The 10,723-nt window shown below is 46.2% G+C and overlaps 1 protein-coding gene across 2 annotated transcripts; it reads right to left on the minus strand.

Annotated features, from left to right (window-relative positions):
* Window positions 1-3,482: 3,482 nt before the first annotated feature.
* On the minus strand, window positions 3,483-10,461 carry RBBP9 (RB binding protein 9, serine hydrolase). Of its 2 annotated transcripts, none has more exons than XM_032795886.2 (5): window positions 10,315-10,461; window positions 8,717-8,759; window positions 7,828-7,933; window positions 7,112-7,197; window positions 3,483-6,805 (listed from the first exon to the last, which is right to left on the minus strand). In XM_032795886.2, the coding sequence occupies exons 1-5, from the start codon at window positions 10,429-10,431 to the stop codon at window positions 6,579-6,581; spliced, it is 579 nt and encodes a 192-aa protein (XP_032651777.1). In that variant the 5' UTR covers window positions 10,432-10,461; the 3' UTR covers window positions 3,483-6,578. The 2 variants fall into 2 exon arrangements, with proteins under 2 accessions (XP_032651777.1, XP_032651778.1); XM_032795887.2 differs by lacking the exon at window positions 10,315-10,461 and adding an exon at window positions 9,077-9,205.
* Between the last annotated feature and the right edge of the window lie 262 nt (window positions 10,462-10,723).

Genomic DNA, 10,723 nt, shown 5'->3' on the forward strand with positions numbered 1-10,723 from the left:
TTTATAATTATATGGTAAAAATGAGAACCTGAAAGATAGTGTGATGTGACAGTTTTGTATTTTTATGTCTGATTTTTGTAAGCAAGTAGTCGTTAAATGAGGTGTAACCTAGGGGTACACATCACAAATCAGACTTCTGACAGTACTTTGGAAACTTTGAGAGAGACTGGTTTAGAGGGAACCACAATTCTGGATTTTGTACTGAAAATGGAATAGCTTATTAATATAAATTTTAGATCTTTAACCTGCTTTAATAGCACGAGGAGGTCAGACCAGATGATGGCAGTGGTGCCTGCTGTCCTTTAAATCTAGAATCTTTGACTGTGACAGTTAGCAGCCCACCCAAACAGCTAGTAGCCTTATAATAGCTGGCAATCATTAGGAGAAATTGGACACCTCACGGACCCAGTAGCCTGAACTTTTGAACGGTCTTTCCTTATCAGTCTTGAGGCAGTTGAAGCTGGTCCAAGGCTGGTTTTTGCTGAGCAGATTGCAGAAGTGCAGGGTTTGCTAACCACCAATCAAATGCTAACACGACCGAAGTCTATGTGTGAGTGTGTATAAAAGATTCTTGGTTTTTGTATGGAGTAGAGTCTTTGTACCAAGGTGCAAGGCTCTCCTTTTTTCTTCAGAGTAAAGCATCTTTTCCTTATCCCTGTCAGACTGTTATTGGCTCTCAGCTAGGCAGACTCGACATTTCGGTAACATGACTGGATTTAAACTTCACCTCCAAAGAAAAAATGTCTGGGTAGACTGTTTCTGAATCCTTTATCTAGCCAAGTAAAACCCGTGCTGATTTTAGAGCAGTTGGAAGAGTCAAGCTTTAAGCAGAAAGCTGGTCTAAACCTTAACTATAGCAGACCTGGATGTTCACTATCATTCAAACCCTCAAGACATTGTAGCTCAAACATCAGAAATTCATTGGCCAGGAGGGCCTATAAAAGCAGGCTGGAGATCTGAAACTAACAGTCCAAATGCAAGCTGATGATAGTCACACCCAAATACTGTTCTCATCTGGGAAATCAGACACAAGATTTGCTTTAGTTCCTAGTAGAAAAAATTAACTCCAGTAGCCAGGTTGTGCAGCATATACTGATAGCAGAGAGCTAACAGGTGCTCTTTAACAGCGCCTACCAGAGCCACCCTTCCATAGAAAAGTCCAAAGGTTACAGACTGTATCAGTAATGATATACCAGGATATTTGATAGAGAAACCACTTTCCCTGTGACTCACTGGCATTTTTCATTCACTTACATTTGACTGGAAATAGTCAATGGGTAGTTAGGTTTATCTGCTGCTCCTACAGCACCATCTGCTGCCTACTCTGGGTAGTCCTGCATTTGTATCCAGTGTCTTCCCTTTGGAGAATAGGGTGAGTCTTCAGAGTCCAGTCTTAAGAAGATTATTAATTTTACTGAAGCTGTAGCCTTCAAAATGATGATTTTTTTTTAAAAAAAAACCTCCCCTCCCTTTTCTACAGCAAGGTCTATTTCCATCCATTTCATTACCAGGGGGAGCAGAGGTTTGGCACAGCCGTGCCTTCTGCAGCACAAGCAAGACAGGAAGCTCTTCAGAGAAAAGCCATATCCTCATTTGAAGAAGTTGTTCCCTGGCAATTCAGGCTGCCTTAGGCCAGAGCCTGCATAAGGCCAGGATGTTGAAGTTACTGTGATGTGCTGGACCAATCTGCAAATCAAATTACTGACCTGGTGGAGTCTGCACTGGGAGTCTCCATTAGGACAGTGAGACGGCGCTCTGTCTAATGAACAGTGCTTCTGCAGAGGGCTCGTTCCCACTACAGACACACAGCCTTGTTTCTGCTTGACACAAGGCACACACACAGTAGAATGACGGAAAGGTGCCTCAATGGGTGACAGGAGATCAATAAAACCCTGTTGTGCTGAGCCCTCCCCTGAGCTGAAATCTCAAAGTGGGTGAAAAGCAGCAAGCAAGTCACTGTGACAAGCTGGATAGCTGAGATGTTAAAATCCTCGTTGAAAGGACGCCCAGAAGGGAGACAAAGAGACAATGTGATGCAAAGGGAGTTTGAACTAAAAGACCCACTGACTACGGGGCTCAGGCAGCTCATAAGGCTACCCAAGCGTGCTAACAGGCAAATCATTGCAAGACAAGGGAATGTGCTTTGATTGGGTCATTTAGATGAGTCCAGCTTCCTAACCCTTCTGGGCATGTCTTCACTGTGGTTATCACTACGGCCACCCATGCTGGGACCTGGGGCTTTACCTGTAGCCTCTCTTGCTGACCCTGAAATGGATATGATGGGCTCAGACAAGGAAAGGCAGGCCAATGCCATCACCAGCGCCATGGTGATGCCCTGTACAAAGGTTCTTGTCATCTCCTCCCAGCATGACAAATTGCACCCTCTGTCTCGTTCCTTCTTCCTCCATCTTGTCTTTTGGCCAGCAGAGCTCTAACCTTGCAAGGTTTTGGGGTCAGTTCTCCAAGCAAAAAGTTGTCCTGGGCGGTCCAATCTCAGTGAAAAAGATTTGTCTCCCCCTGATTGGCCAGAGGAAATTAAATGTAGCTCAGCCAAGCATTTCTCAGAGCAGAGGAGTAAAGCCAGATCTTGGGGTATCTGGCAGAGTCTTGGGCCACGTACTTTGTTTTTGGCTTTCCAACAACTGAACTGCCACCCAGGCAGGAGACAAAGCAGCATTTACTGCACTTTTTATCCCTCCCCTGTTAATTCTATGTACTGCACACCAGGACCCCATAGTTGTGCTAGGCACTGTACGTGAGCTCAGGGACCCTGTGAGCGGGGTGGTCACAAAGCCTGAGCCCAAAGTCTACCAAGCAACTTTTAGTCCTGCAGCCTGAGCCCCACAAATCCTAAGTCAGCTGACCAGGACCAGCTGCAGCTGTGCCAGGGGTCTTTTATTGCAGTGCAGACACACCCCAAAAGCTTAAGCTCTCTGTAACTGTGTGTTTATCCTGGTTTGAGAGGAGACAGCATGAAACTTTGTGAACCTGGCTAGCTCAGATGGTAGAGCATCATTTTAATCTGAGGGTCCAGGGTTTAAGTCCTCCTGTGGTATCCCCCCAAGAACTTCAAGAGGCAGCTCTTCAGTACCCTCCTTGACATTATTTTAGGGAGGAGGAATAGTTCAATGGTTTGCAGATTGGCCTGCTAAACCCAGAGTTGTGAGTTCAATCCTTAAGGGGGGCATTTAGGGTTCTGGAGCAAAAATCTGTCTGGGGATTGGTCCTGCTTTGAGCAGGGGGTTGGACTAGATGACCTCCTGAGGGCCCTTCTAACCCTGATATTCTATGAACATCAGGGCCTGAGAGCTAATACCTCAAAATGATACTTCCTCACCAAGGACAATTGACAGCCTCTGAGAAACTGTCAAGCAAGAGTTATTCTCTTTGAAAAAGTTTAGAGGATGCTTGGGCCTGCATGCAGGCAGGCATGTACGTACACACACACACCAAAGAGGAAATTACACACAGTGATACACAGATTCATTTGATCATTTTTATGTAAAATGTTTAACGTATGTTTTTCTTTTAAAGCGTTTAATAAAAGCTTCCATTGTCCCCTATGCAGCAAGACAAACTGCCTCCCTGGCAACACCACCCGAAACCCACATCCCAATTCATGTTGTGAAGCCAGAAGAGTAGTAAAGGGTAACCAGAAAGAATGCCCTTCCAACTCTACCTGATCTTCCCAGCACACCAGCAGAGGAATGTACTTCTCCAATGCAAGAGGGATCTTTTATTGTTGACATAACAAATAGAAAAGGAGACTATTTTAAGTACAAAGCAATATCTTAGGTTTTTATCCCCCACCTTTTTTCTTGCCCAGCCTGTGATTTTCCCCCAAAATCTCCATGCCTATGCTACAGTTTTAATTACCAGCATTAGTTGCATCTGGTCTGGAGTAATAGCTCTTTGTGAGTGGTGTAACTTCATTGACTTTAATGGAGTGGCAGCTGCTTAGTTACATTGCCAATTTTCAGACCAACGGTCATGGTATCTTTCCCCAATCTGAACCTTAGAGTCCACACAAATTGGGGTACCAGCATGAATTTCTCTAAGCTTAATTACCAGCTTAGATTTGATTAAGCTGCCGCCACCCAAAAATATATAGTGTTTTGGGGCACTTTGGTCCCCCCAAAAACCTTCCCTGGGGACCCCAAGACCCAAATTCCTTGAGTCTCACAACAAAGGGGAATAAACATTTCCCTTCCCCCTCCTTTCTTCCTCCCAGATCTTTCCCGCCCTGGGTACACCAGGAGATTACCGTGCTTCAAACTCCTTGAATCACAACACAGAGAAATCAGGTTTCTCCTCCCCCTTCTCCCCCCTCCAGGCTTTCCCTCCCTGGGTTATCCTGGAGAGCATAGACAGTGATTCAAACTCCTTGAATCTTAAAACAGAGGGATCTCACCTCCACCCCTCCCCTCTTCCCCTCACCCAGAAAATACAGATTCAAGCTCCTGTGAATCTAAACCAAAGAGGAAATTTACCTTTCCCTCCTCTCTCTCTCTCCCACCAAGTCCCTTGGTGAGTACAGACTCAATACCTTAGCATTAACAAGGCGGTAACAATCAATTAGGTATTTTAAAAGAAAAGCTTTTAATAAAAGAGAGAAGAATAAAGATAATCACTGTAAATTCAAGATGGAATATTACAGGGTCTTTCAGCTTATAGAAAAAAATGGAGAAAAAGCCTCCAGCAGAAAATACAATTTAAATTACTTTCAGGCAATACACATTTGCAAATAAAGAAAACAATTAAAAAAGACTAAAGCCGCCTTTTTATCCTTGATACTTGCTAGAATTAGAACAGAAGAGATTGTTTTAGAAAGATTGGAGGAATCTGCTTACGTCTGGTCCCTCTGAGACCCCCAGAGAGAACAACCCACACAAACAAAAAGAACACACACCCAAGCTTCCCTCCACCCACCAGATTTGAAAGTATCCTGTCTCCTGATTGGTCCTCTGGTCAGGTGTTGTTTGTTAACCCTTTACAGGTGAAAGAGACATTAACCCTTAGCTATCTGTTTATGACACCAACCTGTCCATATTTTATTGGAAACAATGTTAAAGAACAGCCTGACAGCAATACTGCAGAAGATGTCCCTTTACAGCACACCAGCAGAGGGGGTGAGGGGATGAGGTTCTTTGGCTTGGGTTCCACCAGAGGTCCCTTCTGACCTTAAAATCTGTGGCTCTATAACCATGCCTTGAGCCACAGGTAGTGGAATAGCCCCATGTAACAGCCTAAACTCCTTAAAAGAAACGATACGTATTTTGTCTAACAAAAGCCATATTATTGTGAGATTAAAAAAGTCAGAGCCTTTGCAAAGTATCAAAAATTATCACCACCCTTGAAAACATGAATCTAATCAATATAAGCTGCATAGCAAAAGTGAACTAGGAAAGAGAACACATGGAAGTATGGTCACTACACTACAGGAGGTCCTGACCCAAAGCCCCATGGCGTTAATGGAAAGACACTCATTGACTGCAATGGCTATTGGCTCTGGTCCTTAAAGCAGAGTGAGGACTTCCCAGACAGTGCCCATCCAGCCCTTGGATTAGCTGTTCTCTTTCCGATTTAATTTTCTTCCCACTGAATTCCTGTACACATTCCATCCATCTGTAACCTTTACATGAACAGTCAATTCTTTCTTAATTCCCAGGCAGTGTAGGGGCTGAGCCTGCTGCCAGAGAACAGGCAAGCTGATGATTCAAGCTTTGCTCATGTGGTACATGGTCTTAATCGTGCTCTAGATCAGCGTTTTTCAAACTTTGAGTCATGGCATGTCAGGCCATGGGTCGCTCTGGTTAAAAGTCCCATTGGTGGCGCTGCCCAGCTAAGCAGGCTAGTGCCTACCTGTTTTGACACCACACTGTGCCCCGGAAGCAGCCAGCAGTGGGTCCAGCTTCAAGACAGGGACCACAGAGCTCTGCGCACTGCCCCTGCCTGAGCACCAGCTCTGCATGCCCATTGGCTGGGTACCAGACAATGAGAACTGGGGAGTGGGGGCAGTGCCTGCAGACAACAGTCACGCAAAGCCACTTGCGCACCTCTGCCTAGGAGCTGGACCTGCTGCTGGCTGCTTCTGGGGCACAGCGTGGTCCATGGTGCCAGGACAGGCGGGAAGCCTGCCTTTGCACCCCAGCTGCGCCGCTGACCAGGAGCTGCCTCAGGTAAGTCTGTGCCCCAATCCCTGCCCCAGCCCAGAACCCCTTCCTACACCCCAAACCCCTCATCCCTGGCCCCACCCCAGAGCCTGCACCCCCAGTCCAGAGCCCTGACCTCCTCCTACACCCCAACCTCCTGCCTCAGCCCAGAGCCCCCTCCCACACCCTGAACTCATTCCCACCCACATCCCACAGCCCTCACCCCTGCACCCCCAACCCTCTGCCCCTCCCAAATACCTCACCCCTAGCCCTGTTGGGTTGCAGGCATCAACAATTTTCTTCAGCTGGGTCCCCAGAAAAAATGTTTGAAAGCCACTGCTCTAGATCTTTGCTGTCAAATTGCTCAGTCGGAAATACAGCCTGCAGCTCCCGCCCCCAAGGTAAGGAAATACAAAATGCCCTGCTTTAAGCAGCACTGTTGAGTATTCCCTGGATCACACTTATTAGCTCATTGAATTCACTGCTCTGAAAGTGGCCCCTGTCTGTGAACTTGTATAGCTCTGTGTTGAGCTCATTGGCCACTGCCTGCTGCTCGCTCCAGGGAAGAAAAGGATCATCTGTGGAAGCAAACTGCACAATGCGATGACAATTAGCCTTGATCTTCTCCCATTGCCAAGGTCGGTTAAAGTATCCTGAAGGGCACAAAAACAATCATTATGGAACAGAGTGTAATCTCTCTGTAGCATCTTCAGTGTCCTATTTACTTCCTTGTAAATTTCCAATGCAAACAAATTTCTTCTTGGGACCAGATGCAAACTGGGAGCAATCACGGATTTAAAAGATTTCTGACTTTGCAGTGTCAAGCACGCAGTCTCAGGTTTGGCAGCAGATGTGTTTGAAAGGACAGGACTCTCCTTTCAAATGATTATTGAATGTCATGCCAGTAATTTAACTGGTTCAAGAGAAGGCCATGCATAGATCAAATGAGATCAACTTACCGCTCTCTCTTTCATTCTCATCTCCCAAGTCAGAAACATAAGCAGACACTAAAATGATTGCATACACCTTGTGAGTTTCTGCATACCTGAGGGGAAAAAAGGAGCCAGTGACTAAGCAGGCTGTACATCATTCTGGTACACAATACACAGTTCCTGTCATTTTAAGCAGTTTGCCAAGTGCTCACAAACACCTTTGGGAGATGGTTTTTACCTTCTAATCTATCAGTTAAGAACATGAAAAAAATCCAGATTGTTTTTACATTTAAAGGAGAATGAGAAGCAGGGAACAGCAGAAGCCAAGACAGTAACTGATTGAATCTGATGGCAGGGCTTTACAATGTTCTTTCAGCAAAGCTGGGATGATGTTCATGTAAAAGATTTGGACAGGTTACAGCTACAGGCAAGACACCCAATGATTTTCAGATGGATCATGTAATGCCAGAGCACCCAAACTATTACATTTGATTTAGCTGGGGGTGTTTTAGCGTGACATTCTGTCCCCATTGTTACATGTCCAGTTCTTCAATGGCAGATAAGAGGTGCAATACAGAGCCAATCCTGAATCCCTTACTCATGGTTCTATACTCACACTGATACCGGGGGCTAGTTTTGCCATTGATCTCAAGTCAAGCAGAACTGGGATCATTAGCTTAAATGGGCCTGTTCACATTACAGTGTGAAACATGAAGCTCTGTGCAATGTCCCCTGTACTGTACCTCATGGCAGCAGCAGCACCAGAACTATGTCCAATAATGATAGTCTGCTCATCGCAACGGAGTTCTGATTCCATGAACGGCAGCCAGATACTCTCTCGAGCTGTAACTGATTTTTACAGAAATGTTTTGTGTTTCCTTATCTGGCAAAGAATGAGCTCTTCCCCTCCTCTCCACCTCGGCTAGCATGCTCTGTGTGTGTCTCTTTCAGGGATTGTCTCTCTATTTAATTCTCGGTGTATTTAGTGCTTTTGAAAAGGGTTAGGTTAGCAGCCCTGGAGACCAAAGGCCTCTGTTTATCTCCAGTATGTGTCAAGTGTACACCGCAGCTGTGCAAATTCCAACCACGCTATCCCACCAAAGTGCTTCCATATGGAGCTGCCAGGTGTAAGGGTCAGTGTGTGGTTTAACCTCCACGGCTCAGTCTTTGGCCTCTTGGCTGAGATTGCCAACAAAGAGACCAGTCCTGATGGTGGTGGCGGCGGCGTTGTGGACACCAGTCTGCTGGAAACTGGGCTGAGACAAACTATTTGTCTAGTCTAGAACTACTGGCAAAAATAGCACTCTGGAACATTAGCCTTCATGAACACTTCCCTATCGAGCTCCCCAGTTTGCTCCAGCTCATTCAGGGCCCTGTGGAATCTCTGGGGCTTGCAGGACTTAGTCAAGCATGTACTGTCCAGGCACGTAGCATTCAGATGAGCATCCCAAGCCCTCTTCTCATTAAAGCATTTGAGCAGGCTATGCACTATGGATCTCCTTGAGGGCTGTGGGCGCAGCAACTCCTCAAGCATGAAGACAGCCACTGAGATAATGAATATTAGCCTGCACTTTCTGGAAATATTGAGCACGGGATAAGGCAAAATCAGGCGACAAGAAAAAACAGACTTACTTGGGTCAGGCATATTTCGAAGTATACACTGGAAACCAGGTATCTGTGTGGAGAAGACCAATGATTGCACTGTCAAAGGTTGCACAGTCCCTTAGCAAACAAAGTTAGCCAACTATTGCATTGCTCGCTTTCCTCCAATGGGTCTTCGGGATTATAAAGAGGGGCCTTGCTACAGTGTGTCAGGTTGAAAGGTTAAATGCCTGGGGAACATGGAGAAGAGTGAGCAGCTAGTATTTACCTAGTGCTTTAGAAATGTAAAGCACTCTTCACAGTGTGAATTATTATATCCTGGGTGGAGAGAGATTAAGGATTCCACAAATATTCCTCATTTGAATGACCAGCAATCTCTCTCAAACATACCTTTTGGGGTTCTCCCTTGGGTGACCAATCACTGCACTCTTGTGCTTGCATCTTGCTAAGAGCGATCCCTTATTTCTGTGCTAACTTTCTCCTCCATATGATGTCAAGTGACTGAACTTCATAACAGAAATACCCGAGTGGAATTACAGGGAACCAGGTGAGAGTCCCTAGAGGACCAATAAAACATCACACTCTGCATCCTTCAGGCATAATTCAAATCAGCATGCTAGATCTTCCCCCAAAAGGGAGCTTTGAACAAGCCTGGGGGGGGATGTTATATGACAAAGACAAGAATCACTGAAAAAGTCGCTTACTGCTAATGCTGAACAAGGAAGTTTGTTAGAGTAAGAAAAACAATATGATCTCTCTCTCTCTCTCTCTCTGCTTCAATGCAGATTTTCTGCCTAGACCGGAGGTTCTCAAACTGTGGTATGCGAGCACCATTCAGGTGGTCCGTGGATAGTTCCCTCTAAGGAGCACACCTGGGCAGCCACACATGAGAGAATGAAGGGCCACCCACCTAATTAGTGGAGCCATGCAGGTGTGGCTGCACTAATTAGGTGCCTGGACCCTGGAGAAGATACACATGTAAGGTGAGGTGGTGGCCTTGGGGGCAGAGAATAGGGAGTAGGAGGGAGGGGGCAGTGGGATGAGAAGAGGGTGTGGTGGGGGAATTTAGGACATGCAAGGCTGTAGCAGCCAGAGAAAGAACTGATTTCCCCCAGCTCCAGGGCTGCAGCTAGACCCCGCTCCTCCCCAGCCCTAGCTAGGGGGCTGCTGCGGCTGCTGGAGATAGACCCCGCTCCTTCCCAGCCCCAGCTTGGGGGCTGCTGCGGCGGGGGAGAGAGGGCACATCCCTCGCATTAGAAAGGTAAGACTACTGATATTAAAATATGAGTTGTATGCTTTTATATCTAGAACAAAAAATTTAAGTTGTTTTTATATAGCACTTTTACGCAAAACACTTGGCAATAGTAGCTAACGGTACAAACAGCATTTGGAAAGATCATTAAGTGGTCCACCAAGACCCTCAGCAATTTTAAAGTGGTCCACAAAGAAAAGCTAGACCCTTCCCCAGTCCCCCTCCTGCTTGCCAGCTGTGGATTTAAAGAAAGGGAACCTATGTGCTAAACTTTACAAAAGGGAAGCAGAGATTGGGGCACACAGCTGGACAGGGAGGCTGATCCAAACCGCTGGTGGGGACACAGATCAATCCTTTTGTCATCACCATGTCTCACCTCCTCCAGTCCTTCCCACACCCATCTGTACCAGTTGGATTTCTCTACATCGCCTGACCCGTTCCCGGGCACTATAACAGCTCTAGTGGGACGCAGCTGCGGCCGCATCTGGAACATCCCGCAGCAGGAGGAGCGGAAACCCCGTTTCAAGCCAAGAAGAGGGGATGCTGGGAAATGGAGCTAGAAAGGAGGCATCTTGGGAGTTGTAGTTTTCTTGGTAGAAAAATCATTCGCAGTGTGGTCGTTGCTGTCATTTGTTCCTCTCTGAGACGAGCTAATTTAGAAGCCCCAAAGCACAAGTTCAGGAAACAAAAGCAACACATCAAAGACTTGCAAATCACAATGGAAGCTAGTGCCTTACCTGCTACTTGGCAATTTTGTTTGCAGTGGTTGCAGTGTTGTGGTCACG

Source organism: Chelonoidis abingdonii, chromosome 3 (assembly GCF_003597395.2).
Source record: "Chelonoidis abingdonii isolate Lonesome George chromosome 3, CheloAbing_2.0, whole genome shotgun sequence".
Lineage (NCBI taxonomy): Eukaryota > Metazoa > Chordata > Testudines > Testudinidae > Chelonoidis > Chelonoidis abingdonii.

Bases quoted from the DNA above. Each gene is read 5' to 3' on its own strand.
- RBBP9 (XM_032795886.2), bottom strand. From the start codon at position 10,431: ATGTTCCAGATGCGGCCGCAGCTGCGTCCCACTAGAGCTGTTATAGTG. The intron at 8,760-10,314 runs GTGAGACATGGT...TTCTCCACACAG, and splicing joins TGTGGGAAGGACTGGAGGAG to ATACCTGGTTTCCAGTGTAT. The intron at 6,806-7,111 runs GTAAGTTGATCT...TGTGCCCTTCAG, and splicing joins TGAGAATGAAAGAGAGAGCG to GATACTTTAACCGACCTTGG.